General features: G+C 31.2%; 1 protein-coding gene across 3 annotated transcripts in view; it reads right to left on the minus strand.

Annotated features, from left to right (window-relative positions):
• Window positions 1-2,306: 2,306 nt before the first annotated feature.
• LOC126747250 (otoferlin) overlaps window positions 2,307-19,125 on the minus strand; it is a 228,244-nt gene continuing 211,425 nt past the window's right edge. The window contains exons 30-33 of one of the 3 annotated variants that reach the window (XM_050455771.1): window positions 16,430-16,530; window positions 13,531-13,592; window positions 13,375-13,479; window positions 2,657-2,792 (exon numbers count right to left, since the gene is read on the minus strand). In XM_050455771.1, coding sequence (XP_050311728.1) covers window positions 13,409-13,479; window positions 13,531-13,592; window positions 16,430-16,530 — 234 coding nt within the window. In that variant the 3' untranslated portion in view covers window positions 2,657-2,792; window positions 13,375-13,408. Of the gene's footprint in view, window positions 2,793-13,374; window positions 13,593-16,429; window positions 16,531-19,125 lie in introns of all 3 variants that reach the window. The other 2 variants (XM_050455770.1, XM_050455768.1) reach the window with 2 other exon arrangements.

Genomic DNA, 19,125 nt, shown 5'->3' on the forward strand with positions numbered 1-19,125 from the left:
GAGAAAGTTGGAGACTACATCATGTTATTGGAAAAAATCCCTTTCAATGTTTTCTCAAGTTTACTTATTTTTTTAATGTTAACAACTTAGTTAGGTTCGTTTCCAATAAAAGTTTAAAACTTGCATATTATTTAATGTATGTATAGGATAAGTTGAAAGAAAAAAACTTACTTTTTTCGATAAATTTGATACCGCTGTAGATATTTTTCTAGACATTATTTACAGTTTCTAAGCATCTATAGCGTTTTTCCTATACATAATATACATTTTTATATTTACCATTGGCGTTCATGCTAGCTTTAAACTGAATATTTTTCAACTACCGAAGAAAACATTAAACAAATATAAAATTACTTTACGCACTTATAAGACTTTACGATTTAAAAAAAAAGTCAAAGCATTTATTGATAAATTATAAATTGAATGTCAAATAATCGTCAAATTAATTTTTAATTTATAAGTTATATACCTAAAATATGGTAATTCTTGTGTAGAATTACCATACTTTTCTTGTCATTAATTAATTTGCTTAGTGGAAAATTCCGGAAAATTCAAATATAGCTAATAAGTTAGTAATTTATATATTTTTATAAAGTATTATTATTTTTAATTAGATATTTTTATAAAGGAAGACTTTTTTCAGAAAAAAATTATATTCATATTTTAATGTTTTTTTAATTGTTTTCAGTTATCAAAACTAAGTGTCGAGTCCGATGATGATATTTCATTCATAAAATGCATAACTGTTAAAACAAGATTGGCATCTATTTTGTAGAGAGACTTCCTTTAAGAAAAAATATTCATATCATAAATATTCAATTTATATTAATTAATTAAATATTCCTTTTTAATGGCGAACATTTACTTGTATAAGCCAAATGTGTTCAAAAAATTGTAAGCAAAGCACTTCATCAAAATTGCATGATAATAAAAAGAGTGTGCTTTTAACTTAAAAGAGTATTCTGGCATAAGTATATTTCAGCCAGAAGCATCTTCTTCAGTTTTCTTACAGTGCATGTAAGCCAAAGCAAATGCTTGTAAGCAAACCAGCCTGGCTTAAAATATCATCAGCACTAGATCGTATCTTCATAGGTTTAACTTTAACGTTATTGAGTGATTACTGATAGTCCCTATGAGTGATTCCTTTTTTTTAACTTGTTGATGTGCATTTAAGATTAAAACTTTGTTTTATTGATATCCAAGCATGATAAACAATATTGTCAAGCAAATTAATTACACTCAGTATAAAACAAATAATTTCCACTGTTATAATTTCTAAAAAATTTATAATTACTTATCAATTTACCAACCAAATTTGCGAAGCACAAAATGCAACCTTAGCAATTAAGCGTATTTCATCTTTATTTTACTATGAGTCATAGAAATAATTTTTAGGTATAGATACAAGCTCAAAATCTAGGGAAATCATCAGTTATTCGATAACCACTTCGTGCTGATCCTTTACCCTCAGGTAGGAACCAGTTGGACCATAAACCGCTGGTCTCTGCCTAAGGGTGGAATACCCTTGTAAGGGGGTAACTCTGCCCTTTAGGGGAACCGACAAATTACCTGCAGTTACTCAGTCGGTCTCCTTACCTGAGAGGACAGTTGGCTCGGATAGCTAGGTTCCTTTGTTCCTTTTTTACACTAGTTTATTTCGGACTAGCTGTTATTGCTCTTGCTGGTCTTCTCATTTGCAACTGCGTGCTATGGTACTTTTGGCTCCTATACTTCTTTTCGCTGTAGCATCTGGGTGCTGGATTAAAGGATTTTAACTTCATTCAACTAACATTTCAAGATAGGAAAGAGTAATTAGGCTTCGGGGAAAGGTTACCAGTTATCTTGTTTTGGTGCGAGCGGAGAGCCTTGGGGAAATTCCGCTCTCATCCTGTTATAGAAGGCGATAGTTGTCTTTCAGGAAATTTTTAATAAATTTAGTGAACCTTGCAGACACCCCAAATTTCTGCAACTTATAGATCAACCGTCATGCCACACTCTATCGAAGGCTTTTTCGATGTCGAGTATGATCATGGCGTTAGATCCCTTCACATTAAAAGAATCCACCAGACTCTGTTATATCCGTGCAAGCTGCAACTCAGTTGATAATATTCTTGTAAATCAGCACTGCTCTTCCGGGATTATTTTGAGTTCATCTAGCTCCTCCCATAATCTGCTTAGTACCGTCTTTTCAAAGATTTTTCCCAGTGAATACAGCAGCAGACTAATGGGTCTGTAACTTTGCGTTTTTTTTTAACGTTTCATATGACTTGTGCTGGAAAGGTGACGTTCCTTTTGATAGCAAACACTTTTAATATCTTTATTTAAATTTATTTTGATGATTATTTGATTTTTTTATTTTTTTTTAAGTAACATTTAACTTACATGTACTTCAACAATAAATAAAGTTAATAAATAATTATATAAGATAATTATATCCGTCTTCTAGTTTTTTAAGTTTTTTAGGATCAAAGCCTTTGTTGTAAGATTCCCTTTTCTTGACCCTAATACTACATTCTGGACTGTATGGAATATAACCTTCAAGATACAAAACTAATATTATTATAAAAACGACAAATATAAGAATAAGTAAAATTAGAAAAATTTTCCAGTCTTTAGAGAATTTGTGTTTACACTGAATGCACTTGGAACCTCGAATCGGGTTTCTACAGCATCTTTGTATAGGATTTCGCAATTGGCATGTATACATTATGGGGTCTTCTTCATCAAATTTTGCATTCTTTTGTTTTTTTTTGTCAATTGATAAATGACGTATTTGAGCTCGGTCACCATGCCTACAAAAAAATAGTGAAATTGTTTAAGCGTACTTGCGCACGGAAATGATTTACATTAGAATAAATTAAAAATTATATATATATATTAATATTATTTACAATTAAAACCACTTATTATAAATGTAAGTTAACTTTTAAAGATTTACACCCGTAAAGTCAATCTTAACACTTAACTAGATTGGTAGGTAGATTGCCTGTCCTAGTGGATTAATTATTTAATAGGTATAACTAATATAAACTTATTTTTAATTGAAATTCTAAGTTTTTTGGGATTATCAATTTAAAATAGTTTTTTTAATTCACCGCCATTCCAGTTGTCCGACTCATTTTAAGTTTGAGCAATATAGATTCGTAATGCATACTTACATCCATGATGGTTTCGGCAAGTGCGCGTTTGCCTTTTGGACAAAAGGCCCTGTTTTATTTGTGCTCTTAACTGATAAACATCAGAAAGCGTCTCCGTCATGAAAACGCCCTTTTGTGAAAGATAGAACATGTGCTTATAAAAACTAACTGACCCAATCTGCAGCGAATAATATAATAGGTGAGTCGTTATTGACGCCGTAAATTTTACATTTTTCTTTCTATGTTTATCCTTTGGATGTGTGAGCGTTACAGGCTGGTCCTTTTAAAGCATAAATTAGTACGTAAAATCCGAAATTAAAAGATTTTTCATTAATTTTCATTTGGTCTTTCAGGATAATATGAAAAATTGTTTGTTTCCACAAACAAATAAAAATCTCATTAAGAACTGTTAGTCTATTCCAATAATAAATAACTTTTCTAAATATCTTGAATGTCAGCCTTGTATTCTTCAATGAGAGGTTTTAAAGATTATCGTCCACAAGGATTTATGAAAGGCAGATCTACCACTACGAATTGAGAAGTTGAAGTTATTTATACAGATTTCTCAAAGGCTTTTTAATGACTAGATCATAGTTTTCTTCTCAATAATCTTGAACAAAAGAATGACTTCTTTCCGCTTAAAAAAGTCTATTCTTACTTTAATGTTTCCCTTCAGCACTTTGATTGTTGGGGTGGTAGTTTAGCTCAGAGAGCAATATCTGGAGTTCCATAGGGCTCTATATTAGAGCCGCTTTTCTTTAATGCTGTATATCAGAACAGGTCACTGTGAATAGTTTTTTATATGCAGACGATGCAAAATTATATTAAAGCATTAATATTATTTGAGACATTCCATAATACTTCTACGGAAATGCAAAACAATATTAGGCTCCGCAATACATGGTGCAGAAATAACAATCTGCCTCTGAATGCTGCGAAATTTAAAGTTGAGAAGATGTAATTATCATAACATCTTGTCAATCTGTACATTAAATGCATATCAGAATATTCAACAAACCTATGATATTATTATTATTTTTCTGTTTTAGCTGGCTGATAGCGGTGTTGTCAATTTCATCGGCCTGAAGCCAAGATGAATTTTGCTATGGTAGATTAAGGAACTTTCGAACAATGTTGCATGTATTCAGTATAACAGATTTCTGTATAGTGACAATCGTCCAGGAGGAAAGACCTAATGCGTTAAGGTTTTTGGACAGTGTTAAAGGGACAATACCAGTGAATAAGATAACTAGAGGGAGTTATACATTATCTTGTCTCCATTGTTGTTTTATCTCGTGAGCTAGATCTGCGTATTTAGCAAGTTTAGTGTGTGTCGTTTCTAGGACATTATTGGAATTTGGCACTGCTATGTCAATTAGAAAGGTTTTCTTTTGGGCTTTGTTTATTAAGATTATATCTGGTCTGTTTGAAGTCAGCGTCCTATCGGTCAAAACAGTTCTATCCCAGTAGAGGCGAAAGTCATCTTTTTCAAGTACAGTTTCTGGTTTGTACTGGTAATAGGGGCAAGTTTCGCAATTAGGTGATAAAGTTTTACCAGTTCTTGGTGAATAATTGCCACACAGTTATGTCGGTGCAGATATTCGGCAGCTGATAGAGATGTGCATCCTGATGTTATATGTTGAATTGTCTCAGGTACGCGCAGGCATTTTCTATATCGATCGTCGATTAATTTCTCATCTTTAGTAATATACATAAGGTAATTTCTTGTCGCAATGACTTGGTCTTGTATAGCCATCATAAAGCCAGTTTCAGGAAATATATCTCCACGAGTCAATCGACGTTCGACGTTTCATAATCGACATGTTCGGCATTAAGTTGGTGAGGATGCTTTTCGTGTATTGCTTTCTGCTTCCATGTGTTAACTTTAATGGCTATGTGCTCTGATCTTGTTACAGTAAGTGTTCTGCTATACCTGCACGGAGATTCAAGGGTGTGTATCCGTTATCCGCTAGCACCACTGCTCTATGAAGAGAAGAGGTTTCCCTCATAGTGAGCAAGTATTTCTGAAGATCTGCTACTTGTTGTTTGAAGAGAAAAGAAATATCAGTTAGTCATCTGCCACCCTTGTATCTGGGAAGAGTAAGTCTTTCGACAGCTGACTAAGAGACTGAAATGATGACTAAAAATATGACAATGTATATGACAAATATGAAAAATATTAAATTATTATTATTATTATTATTATTATTCTAAATTATGACAAACATGAGAAACCGTAGCAACACTACTCGAATATTATTCAAAGTAAGTTGATTATTATGTTATAAAAATGTTTTATCACCACTGGCAATTTTAAAAACAAATATCTCTAAAATTAATCTTATTTATCTCTAACTATTTACTTTAGACGCTTCTAAGTGACCTTTTTTTGTTGCAGAAATACGAGAAAATAAAAGTTTTCGGTCTGTTGTTGCATACAGGGAAGCACAAAAAAGTTATTTATCTAAATACTACTTTTAGATGTTTGGCCACAAAAAGTAATAGAGCCTTGTTTCTCATACCACAAAACCTTCTTATACCGAGTTTTATGCCAAAATCTAAAATGCTTTTCAAGCAATTCTTGAAGCTATTTATGGCGGTATTACCGGAGGACATTTTGGAGTTAGTAAGACCTTGGCAAAAGTGAGAGAACGGTTTTATTGGCTGAACAGTCATGAAATGCATTGTTCGTCAATTAAGAGCCCAAGAACCCGTACAAGAGGAAAAATGATGCAGTATTTTGTTGGTGCATCCTCTAAACAAATTGCCATAAACGTAGCAGGAACTTTTCTATTAGTTGCTCCAGAAACCGATATGCTCTTGTTGCAATGGATTACTTTATTAAGTCGCCTGAGGTTTATCCGATTCCAAACCAAGAAGTAACGACAGTAGCTGAAGTGATGTCCAAAACTGGATTTGTCGATTTGCTGTACCCAAAGAAATACATTAAGACCAAAGAAAGAACTTTGAGTAACAACTATTCCAAAAGAAATATCAGTTAGTCATCTGCCACCCTTGGATCTGGGAAGAGTAAGTCTTTCGAGGGCTGACTAAGGGACTGAAATGAGGACTAAAAATATGACAATGTATATGAAATTATGAAATTATTATTATTATTATTATTATTATTATTATTATTATTATTATTATTATTATTATTATTATTATTATTATTATTATTATTATTATTCTAAATTATGACAAACATGAGAAACCGTAGCAACAACAGTAATCAAGTATGCCAGTTGCTGGAAACCATTAAGACCCGTACAACCCCCCTATATCATCAGTCTGATGGAATGGCTGAAAGATTTAACCGCATATTTGAAACCTATTTGAGGATGGTAGCAAACTATAAGCAAACCAACAAAACCATTCATATTGGCATATCGTTTTTCTATCCACAAGTTAACTGGAAAAACTTGCCCGGCAAAAGTTGTCTTCCGTGATGAACGTCATTTACCTTTGAACATTATTACCGGGAGACCCCAAAAGTCTGAAACCCTTAAGGAGTACGTCGCCCATCTACAAGAGCGTTGCAAATTATTCACAAACAAGCACGGGATAAAGTTCACCTAGAAAGTAACAGAATGAAATCACGTTATAACATAAAGGCAAATTCTACCGGTTTTAATCCTGGGGATAAAGTTTGGTTATACAATCCACGGAGGACGAAGGGCAAGTCACCAAAGCTCCAGAAGGATTAGGAAGGTCCATTCAATGTGGTCACCAGAATAAATGACGTGGTGTACCGTATCCAGCGACATCCGACAACGAAGATGAAAATTGTAAACATCGCCCGGTTAGCGCCCTATCATTGATTGATCGGGATGATTAAACTTGAGAGGGGAGCAGTATTATGAAAATGTAAATACGTTAATTATTCTCCTAGTTTTTGTACTATTTTATTAGTATTCTTTAAGTTGATTCGTAGGATTTATTTAAGGTGTCTACTTACGTTTGGTTTAATATTTTTATCTGTAGAGTCTAGTTTTTAAGTAGTTCATCTTGTTTGAGGGCTCCATTTTGACCCCAATTTAGGTTATTTAGGTTATATTATTGTAAATCCCTGTACTTTTTAATTTTCTAGAATTTGTATACTTGCTTGCTTTCACTATCAGGATTCTCCTTAAATTATTTGTTTCTTTCGGCAAAAAAAGGAAGAGAATTCTTAATATTTCGAAACTGTTCCATCGGGTTTTAAAAAGGACGCGCTTCGTGACATTTCATTCAGTTTTAATCGATTAGTCAGTTTTTACCTTGAAAACAATTAAACGACAGTCAAGGCGAGTTAGGCTAGTGTTTTTGACGTTGCCAATAAAAGTGTGTTCCTAAATTTCGTTAGAATACTTAGGCTCTAGCAATATTAATTTTGACATTATAGCGATATCAGTAACTCACTTAGTTCATAATAAAAATAATTTTCAAATTTCAAAATATGAATTATTTTATAATAATATATCTAAAATAATATAATATAATAATATTATATATTTTTATATTAACAAATACAATGTATTTATCTTATACATAAAGAGCGAATGTGTGAGAGACTGCGAGATTGTAACAGTAGGTAAAAGAAGTTTTATAAGGGAAATTGTATATAAAAAAAGCTTATGATGTGAGTATTACGGAGACATATAGGCTGCCTTCCTAAACGATTTATTATACTTATAGTACCGAAAAAACCGAAAGGTACCGAAAGACATCGATATGCATATACTAAATTGTAGAATATTTAAATATTTTACTAATGCATGGTTTAAATAGTCTACTAGATAAACCGACTACAGTCAGGGAAGGACAGCAATAATTTTATAATGATCATCATTTTGTTAAAAATTTAGCAAAACACACAGAGGTATTTTTTGAAAATTGTTTATAGTGATATATCTGGCCACTATCCTATTTTGTTAAATATAGCTTTTAATCTTAATGCGAATACCATACCAACAAAAAAACCATATAATAAAAAAGTTAATCTTGTAATGTTTCCCAATTTAAGTAAAGCTTTTGACGATGTGAGACATCGAGATAAAATAGGCATAAAAGGCGTTGCGGTTAAGTTCTTGGAGTCTTATTTGAGAAACAGAACCTAAAGTGTAAAAGTTAATAACAGTATAGGTGATCCTTTACCGGTTGAGTTCGGTATGCCACAAGGTACACTCAGTCTTAGGACCATTTTGTTCCTTGTATATGTACTCGTAAATGAATTAGTCGATTTATTGGCTTTTATGTTAGTTTATTCATCTCTCGTAGAAACTATATTAAATTATTGTATTGCTGTATGGGGAGCAATAAATAAAACAATTATAGAACCTTAAGTAATTACCCAAAAATATATATTAAATATTGTTTTAAAAAAACCTAAACTATACTCATCTACTGCTCTTTTCTGTGAAGCTAATATATTAAAATTAAATCAATTATATGTTAAAATACACATATGTATAGATACATATCAAGAGACAACTCAGTAAGTTTTCTAACCCATACATTTAACACTAGGGCAAACTATAATAAAGAAGCAGTAACATAAAATGTAAAACTTGGAAAATGTAAAAAAATGCTTTTTCATTGCATAGTGTAAAAAATATACAACATGCTTCCATTTGATATAAAAAAATAAAAACTTTATTAAAATAAAACGCAAAATTAATACATCGTTACTTATAAATAATATAGATTGCTTTACTAAATGACTTTAATTTGTGTTTACTTGCTACTCTATTTTATAACTTAATCCTTAATATAACCTATTCTTTTCATCATCAACATAGTCTAGTACTTAGTGTAATATTTTATTTATCATTACTTATAATTAGTTCTTCTTTGTATTTCAAGAACCATGAAGACAGAAGGATAACCGTGAGACTGTATTGGCTGAGGTAACAGACACAATTTTTCAATCTTTAGATAGAAATGGAGCATCGGTATTCGTAATGTTAGATTATTCCAAAGCCTTTGACACTTTAGATCATGAGATGCTACTTTCTATTTTAAAACATATTGGGTTGTCTGATTTGGCGTTGGATCTAATAAGGTCGTATTTGACTAATCAGATGCAAAGCATTTTGAATCCCTTTTTATATTCCACCTATTACTCTAACGTGTACAAGTGTTTTTAGTATCACATGATTACTACATATATGCGGACGATACCCAATTAATTTTTAATTTTGATGCTCTTCAACTACAGGAAGCTAACATTGATATAAACAGGGATCCTAGGAGTCTGTCAGGAGTGGCGAGTAATCTATCATCGAGACTTAATTCAATGAAATCCATTGCAGTTCTCTTTCCCTGTGATATTAAATTAAAATTTAAACAATGTCAACGCGGAAATAATATTTAAAGATCAAGGAAGGAATTTCGGTTTTCTAATAAGTCATAAGTATCACCTTAAAACTCAAAATAGCTTATTTAACTTTAAAAATGTTATATTTACACAATTATTTATTTAAAAGATTAAATTATTTTTTTAGATTTAAAACAAGATTCGAAAAAACAATATGTGAATATTTATTTTTGTCCCTTTTTAATTTTTGTGACACAGTATGTGTGATACATGTAACTAATTCAGGTTTTACAAAGCTCTTATCTAAGATTTATACTTGGCATCCGTAGATGCCACAATATTTCACATAAATAAATGGATGCTTAAGATGAGAGGATGCAGAAAACTAATTCCATTAGATTTTACTACAAAATCTTAAAAAATCGTTTCTCCTGATTAAAAAAGCAAAGTCTTTAATTTGGTCCCTTCTTCTTCTTCTCTTCACTTTCTTATCTTTAAATATTGTTAATTTTGTGCCTCAATAGCATCTACATTTCTTAGGATGCGGAGAAAATTGTTTTTTGATGCACCTATTTTTTTTCCACGCCGTACAGCTTATATGGATTAATAACCGTCATTATTATTAATATTAAAAATACAATTAATATAAAAAATATAGAACAAAATAGCTAAGTAGTAATTGCTATTTTTCAAAAAAGAGGGAGACGCAATTGTTTAATTGTGCCACTGCAGAGTACTAGTGGACTGTATGTTCATCGAGGGACCACAGCTTATATGAAGCTTAACCAATTAACTTAATAAATGAAACAAACTCATACAATACAAAAGATGTTCATTTATTAAATCCGAAGATAAGAAAGTTATTCATTATGGCAGTTGTAAACCATGGATTATCTTTGCTATCTTTCTGTATACTTAATTTAACCTTATTTACACTCACACTTTAACCTGTTGCATCAACACACGACAATCGAACTCATACCTAGCGAGAATAATACAGGTAGTTTTCAAGTGGGTTCAGAGTATTAGGGTATTTACGGACCTTTACTAGGCCACTAAAGGTGTAAAAAGAGAGAGAGAGAGAAAGAGATAAAGAGAGAAATCCATTGGTCGATATATTTAAGTAGTTGTTGCTAAATTGTATCAAGCCTCTAATGTGAATTATGTTGAGCATTTGAATTGTATTACATCTATTGACCAAGAATTTAACCATTGCCTATGCCGCATAACTTCTAGTACAATTATGTACATCTGAAATAACTATTAACTATTTACAAATGTATTCCAGCAGCATTTGATATTTGTATCTAAAAATAAACAAATAGACGTTAAATTTAATTTTTTAGCTTACAAACATTATATCTAGGATATGTAAACAACAGATAATAGATGTGTGTAGGGGTTACAAACTAAGATTACTGTCGATTCTGCATTTTTTTAAAGTCGATCAACCCTGTACAGTGCCAAATTATATGACACACTTTAGCAGAAGAAATTAGATAATCAATCAGTGTCTGACTTCTTGGCATTATTTTCATTGCTGTCCTTATTATTTAGTTAAAACCAATAATAGTGGTAAACTTTACCACCCGCAACCTTTCTAATCTCATTTGACGTCTCTAATCTATTCCCAAGTATCCCCTTAGATGATTGTGTATCGTTGGTGAGGGATCTTCTTAAGGACTGTGCCAGTATTTCTCAAATTTATATTGATAATCTATGTTTTTTAGTTGAGTTAGTTCTAGAACAACTTTTTTTCCAGTTCAATGGATCTTTGTACCAACAAAACACGGGCGTCGCTATGGGTTCAAAGTTATCTCCTCTTTTAGCAAAGGTCTTTATGTCTATTTTGAAACAGAAAATTAAGAACAGTCCTCTTTTTCACCAAATCTTCTTTATCAAAGGACACGTGGATGATATTTTTGTCATTTTTTAGGGGGATTATCATAAAACATAATGCATTTTATAATAATAATTAAAATATTGAATTTTATTTTTTTAGCTGAAAATCGTGCATTGATCGAAAAATGACCAGATACGCTTTAAATAAAATAAAGATTTTTTTTTACAAGAAAAACCAGTAGCGTATTATTTTCTAAAAAAAAATATTCCGTTTAAATCCCGCATGAACTCCAAAGGTTAAAAATTTAAACTGTATATAGGAGAAACACTATGGATTCTTAGAATCTGCCTACCAATTTTCAGAAAAATATCTCCAGGGGATCAAATTTATCGAAACAGTGTAGGTCCTAAGGATAAATTTTATTTTATTTTGCAAATAAAACTTTTAATTGTTTTTAGGCTTGATGATGGCCTGCTTATACAAAGCGAAACACGTGCAGCCAATAAAAATTTGCTTATGAGACCGTGACATCGTTTTTTGTTTGTTTGCTTGTTTGTTTACATTTTGTGTAGTCTCTTGGAGAACATGGATGAGATGGAAAAGATGATTTTAAATATTATTAGTGATATTATTAGGTACAGTATAGAATGATTTAACTATATTCATAATAAGAGCCGGTGCATTTGATTGTTGTTTATACCCTTTTAATATTCACTTTGAGACCTCGATTTTCTTCTAATAATAGACCCACTTTTTGGTTTAAGTTTTGTTTTTTTTTATCAAGGTTCACAACTAATCTCATTCGCAAAATCAAAATCAGCATTAGATTTCCAAAGATAGAATACATGGATATCCATTTTTTTTAACATTTTCATTTCCAATATCTATTACTTATTCTATACAAAATCACCATCATCTAAATTTTCTCTTCCAGCTATAGCATTTAAAAAATTCTCACATGCGAAAAATTAGAACGCGACACTAAAAGCATTTAATAATATAATATATAATGCTTTGTAAGTAGAAACATGCTTAAGATAATTTGAACCACCAGTAGAACCAGAAATATCGATTGTGCGATGTGAAAGTTCTGAAAAACATGAACGCTAAACCGAGCGTGACTTTATATATCAACTTTTCACGACTTTTGTTTTTTTTTTCTTGTCCTAACAAGCTTTACAGCTTCAGGGCATATTTATGTTTATTTATGTATTTACATCTATGTATTTGGCGGTATATGGATTTAAAATCATCGTAATAAAATATTATTATTATTATAAACAAATGTTTAATTTACTTTTCACAAACACGACAAATGAATATTATGAAAATAATATTAATTTATTTATTTACAAATTATATTAATGATCTATCGTATGTGTTGACTTCACAATGAAAATACAGTGACTGAACTCAAAAAATATATGTAAATATTATTACTCGATTTCACTGTGGAGCAGAAGTTGATCAAAAGTATATAAGTAATATATTTTTTAGTAAAAAGAATGTTTAAAAAAAATTATTTGCATAAAACAACCTTAAATTAAAGCAAATAAAGACATACATTACAAGAAAAGAACCACTGAGTTCTTTACATAGTATTTAATTTTTTTATTAACTGCATGCTTATTTTGATCTACACTATTAAAGCTTTTTTAGAGTCGTGAAACTTGATTCGTGTCGCCACTTGCTTCGAGCAAACAAAATGAGGACGCAGTATAATATGTCGGCTGCCAGTAACTTATCTATATATCTTTTGTAGAACTTTTGTAGGTCTATTTGTTTCGAGACCTTTTGTAGAGGTTTAAAACCTCAATAAATTGACTACTAGATCCCTCCTAGTTACCCATAAAGATAAAATTCTCTAGAATTTTTAGAATCAGCAATTTGTGTATCAAAGATAAGGTCACTAATAACACAACTGATTGATGAAGGTGTTACACGCACTACTTGCACTACTAGTAACGCTTCAAAAGTTGACTGACTCGAATTACTTTAAAAAGTTTTTCTCTTTTTAAATTTTTTGTCATATATATGATTATAAATATTAATTTGTTTATTATATTATGTTTTTATATGTACTTGCATGTACTCACCAACTTCAATGATGATTTTTGTATGATTAAATCCCTAAAGTACATTTAATACTTTGTTGATAAATGCACTAGGTAATGCGTAAATGCCCAAAGCAAAGAAACAAACTAAAAGAAATGAACAACAGCATCCAATAATATAACGTCTCCAAGTCTTACAGACAATGAACTGGCATGATTTTAAAGGATTTCTGAACCAAGTAAATGAAGTGTCGGGTCGGCTAAAATAAAAAAAAAGTTTTTAAAAAATATCTCTGATTTATTTAAACATTGTGTGACTTTTTTAACATTATTTTAGTTATTTAAGGTAATATTTTCAGTTTTAAAGGTTTTAGATTACTCCGAGTTTTGTGGTTTGTTTATTAATTTTTGCGTGTTATAAGTTCTGTTTTAGCTCTCTTATTAATACTATTATGAAATATAAATCAATCGCGTGTGGAACATCATTATCACACACTGAGATTTGTCAAAAAGGATTTTGATTCAAAATCTCTAGTAAATTTTAGTAATTCCTAAACTTAGCGTTCTCGCTCTTTACACTTTAGTTTCAAATGTCAACGAAATAATACTCACAAACTACCACCTCCATAACTCACAAACTTTATTTGACTTTTTTGATTTACTTATATACTTAAAATATACAAATTAGGTTTATAATTTAAAATGTAAATATTTCTTTAAATATTTTGCCTCTAGTTAGGTATTAAATTATATAAATGAACTTTTTCCAACTAAAGATTTTTGGGTTAAAAATTCTTTATTGAAATTTTACATACATTGAATACATTATTTTTAAATATATTATTAGTCTTAAAATTAGTAGTCAAATGATACTTTTTGTTATTATACGCAATATTTGTAACCATTTAAAAAAAGTGTAATATTGACATAACTGATAAAGTTGCTATCAACGATATTCTATTTTCTTTGACCTAGGCGGAATAATCCAGACTGTACCAGAAAATTTATGCGCTGTATTAAGAGCTTTGATATATTTCATCTCGCAGAAACCTTGACAGAGAGACGAAAGTTCAAAATAAAATACAGAGTCCAATACATCAAATTGGATAAAAGAAATTAAAAATAGAGCACATTATTGCAAGACTATTCTTACCAAAAGAGGAAAATTTAATTGTGCCTCCCTGTATAAAACATCTACTGGAAATCCCCTGGCCAGTTTTATAGAAATAGATCGCGGCGATCGCCGATACTCGTTTTGTTTGACTCAACGCAAATTTTACTTCAGTACGACGATAGATGCAAACCAGTTGATCTCTGCTCTGTTCAGCCAGTAACGTAAATCAAAAATGAAAATATCGAAGTCGAGTTTTCTTCGTTTAATTTTGTTAAACGTAAAACAGTTTGACGGGATTGGTGTATATATATTTCTATATCTAGTAGAAATTGATAAGCACTTTAATATGTACTTTTTCAGATTAAACAACTTAAAATGGAACTTTCTGTTACTTCGCTGAAGAAGATATCAAGGTTCTTTTTATTTAAATAAAACCGTGATTCCTTATTAGGTTTTTTCCGTTATTTCCGCCTTAGGTATTGATACAAAGTTCATTTTATTGATAAAGGTAAATAATGCCTTTTCTTTAGTTTAGGGCTATCCATATTTATTATGTCAGAGTCTTCATCATATAGGGTGTTAAAAATTTAAGCATTATAATATACGACCTAGTTCGCTCTTGGTAAAATAAACAAGGTAAATGTGTTTTAAGGACTCCATTTTAAGAGGTCTTTAGTAGTGTTTTTCACGTAAAATGTTTAATAAAATATACCAAATACTTCAAAAGTTCAAGAAAACCCGATTTCCAGAGGGGTCTTTTAGTTATATACTAAAAGACCATAGTTATATACTCTTTTAGTTTATTATTTTTTTTTATTTTTTATTATTTTATTTCCACTCGAATCCGAAACATTTTTCACATTTTCCGGGACACCCTGTATACCTATTTTTATTACCTTTCTGGTCAATATTTAATATAATTTTCTAAAGCGCAGTTGTGAAAATGTCGGGGTCACAGATCTGTCTATGTTATATTAAAAGTAAATCGCGCGAGATGTTCTCAATTTAACACGCATTTTCGATGAACTACATCCTTACAAAAATTTTTATTTCCATTTCCTAACTACTAGTGCCCAGCTGAATTACTATTAGTACAGCTTTTTTCTTACCAAAATTTAACAAGCAAACTGAAAATAAGTGCGATTTTTTATTTTTTTCTGAATCAAATCCGTTTTGCATTTCAATGTTTTTCTGCATTTTCTACTTGCTCATTTTTTTCAATATTAGACAATAGAATATTCGAAGACTGAGTCACTGTCCAGATGATTCTAGACATTATTTTCGGAGTAAATGTGAAGGGTTGAAGATTCTCTCAAGCACGAATTATTTTTAACATCAAATGTTTTTATTTATATTTACTATTTCATGAATTAAATCAAAAATTCAATATAGAAACAAATAATAAATTAAATATCCTGAAATCTTGTAGAAGATTTTCTCTACTTGGCAAACCCATGGCGTAGTTAATTTCTATAAAGGATGTAAAATTGTGGACGTGGGAGTGAGATAAAAAAATAGAAAATTTTAGATAGGGGAAGGGAATTGCAACACATCCACGTTATATACGTGGCTTGTTAATCCGTTAAAAAAAGATTCAAAACAAACTGCGGTCTATTACCAATAAATCTGTTGGAAAGGTTGCCAGTTGCTTATTATTCATTATTCATTATTAGTCTGGAGACTATGTATTGATTCTTAGGAGTCAATTATATTATATTTGTTTTATTAAAATTTCTATTTATTTAAAAATGTTTTTCTTTTTTACTATCCATTTTATAGAGTGTTATTCATATACAAAAATATCGGCATTTAAATTTGCATAATAAATTTCGTTAGCCCCTCATTACACATAATTGAAAATTCCGATCACAGAAAATAGACTATCATTAATAACAATAATTCGTAGACAATAAATAAAATGATGTATTGGATTTGACAATTATTATATAAAGTTAATTTTATAGTAATAATGCAAGTACTTACTTTGGAGGTGGTAAGGCCTCTGGACCCTGTCTACCGATCCCAACAGGATTTAATTCTGCCTCGTCTTTTGTCAGTATCTCAAATTCAGCTTCAAGCTTCCCCTAGAAAAAATACTTTAGTTTACTTATTTCAACACCATATTCTTTAAATAGTTAAATATACGGCCAATAGACCACCGACAAATAGACGACTATAAAGTAAAGTATATGCAATTATATGTAAGTTAATTATATTATTAGTTATGTCCACGTAAACTACATTTAAAGATCTATTTGATATAGTCTAAAATTACTGCCCGTCCGCTTCAGTGTTGCCTAGAAAATTAAATGAAGAGCACTAAAACTTAAATAAAACTCCTTAGGAACATTAACTATATTTTTTATTATACATACAAAAATCTCATCCATTCTTCTCAAAGAGACCAACATACAAAATTGAGGATAATAAAGAAAACACACAGTAACAGTCTTAAAACATATAGTAATAGGCTACACGTGTTTTGCTCTAGCTAAAGCATCATCAAGCCTAAAATTTAAAAAAAAAATTGGTCCAAACAAAACTAAAAATTCAAAGAAAAAACACTAAAAAACTTTTAAAAGCGATATCACAACCTCTTTTAAATGCCTTTACATAAAAATTTGAAGTACTTTTTGATCCCTAACTTATTTTGCAAAACTTAAAAAAGGCCGCAAGACGCCATTTTAAAAAATAAAATTAAACAGAAAGAGGTTGCGATACATTATTGGAAGCTCCCACTGAATGCCTTATGGTCTTTACCTCTACCAACGATCCTTGAATTTATTGAGGACAATCCTCATGAATTCGAGTTGGAAACAGTATTTCAACAAGATGGGGCACCGACTTACTTTAGAAGAAATGTTAGAAAATATTTGAATAATATTTACCCTAATCAGTGGATTGGTCGTTCAAGGCCTACCGAGTGGCCAGCCAGGTCGCCCGATCTTACATCTCTGGACTTTTCATATGAGGCTACTTAAAACAAAAAGTCTACGTCACTTAGCTGAAATCTATCTTCGGTCTACGTGAAAAAATATTTAATGCATATCGCAATCATGATATTGCCACTCTCTAAAATATTCGTGAAGAGTTCGGCAATAGATTATGGGGATTATTTGAAGATTTTATTCATTGATTGATCGATTTTTATTAGAAAAAATCTTGATTTATTTTCTTCATCGATTACAAGCGATACTACTTTTGCGATGTGCTACACAGAGAAAGAGAGACGATTTTTGCTCCTGGTCAAGCGGGCATAAACATTCCGGTGGCCCTTGAAAACTACAGTTTTTGAAGTTAAAGAAGAGATTTACCAGTTTACTGGTAATAAGCAAAGTATTTGAATAGCACGTGTAATCACAATAATCCACGGGAAGTCATCCATCACCAGCACTACTGATCAAATCTTGAGTGAGTCCCTTAAAGTTGATTTCCACTTTGTACCCTGTCGAAGGTTGAGAAGATAATCCCTAAACTTTTAATTTTTAAACTTTTAATCTAATTTTTTTGTAGAGTCTCGAAGTGGGATAATCGAATGATATTATTTATTTACTACATTATAACTAATTAAATTTTCAATTAACTACTAATTTAATTACAGATTTACTAAATGGCAACTTTTCTGTAATTTTATTGTGTAGCAGAAAATTTGCGTTGGCTACAAATTTATTGTTATATGGTTTTATTTTTATTATTTTTTTGATAAGACATATTTTTTGAAGATTCACTGAAACCCATAATAGGAATATTTGTTCTTTATAAATGTTGTTCGCGAGTCTGCTAGATCTGGTCTTGGCTTCAGATCCTGACTCGTAGACTGTATCAGTGCAGGCCGCCCTAGGAACATCGGACCACAAATTGATAACAGTTTCTTGCCAGTTGGATGTTAAAACGCAGGATCCTCCGATGCCGCGGAAGGTATGGCACTATAAATCAGCAGAGTGGAACCATCTTCGGGAATTTTATCACTCATTCCCTTGGAAAGAAGTCTGCTTTAGAACCAATAACATCTCAGAATGTGCAAACCAAATTACAGAGACGATCTTGGCAGGAATGGAAGCTTATATCCCTTTTTCTACTAAATGCGGATCAAACAACAAGCAATGGTTCAACCTGAATTGCAAAAAGGCAGTAAACACTAAAAACGCAGCATATCGCAAATGGCGTCAACATCCTTCCACCGAAAATTGGAGGAACTTTTTAACCTCCAGAAATAGCTGCAAGCGAATTATTGATGAATGCAAAGAGAGTCACAACAACAGGATCAAAAACAAATTGCTAAACTGCCCAAATGGAACAAGATCTTTCTGGTCGGTATTGAAAGCCGTTAGTCAAGGATTTGCTAAGTCTGCCTTGCCACCCCTAACAGCAGATGATGGTTCTATCGCGGTAACAGCAAGGGAAAAAGCAAACTTACTGGATAAACTCTTCGCATCCAATTCTACTCTGCACTCGCAAGGCAAAACACCGCCATATTTGCCAAGGGTGAATTCATTGATGGGAGAAATTTCGTTTCCCCAACGAATTATAAATAAAATTCTTAAAAGCGTCACAAACAAAACAAAACAAAACAAAAAGAGACACAAACAAAGCTTCTGGACCCGATGGAATTCCAGCCCTAGTACTAAAACGTTGTGCAGACGAATTGACTCCTCCCTTATGTAGACTGTTCACGGCAT

This window comes from Anthonomus grandis, chromosome 19, assembly GCF_022605725.1.
Source record: "Anthonomus grandis grandis chromosome 19, icAntGran1.3, whole genome shotgun sequence".
In the NCBI taxonomy this organism is placed as follows: Eukaryota; Metazoa; Arthropoda; class Insecta; order Coleoptera; family Curculionidae; genus Anthonomus; species Anthonomus grandis.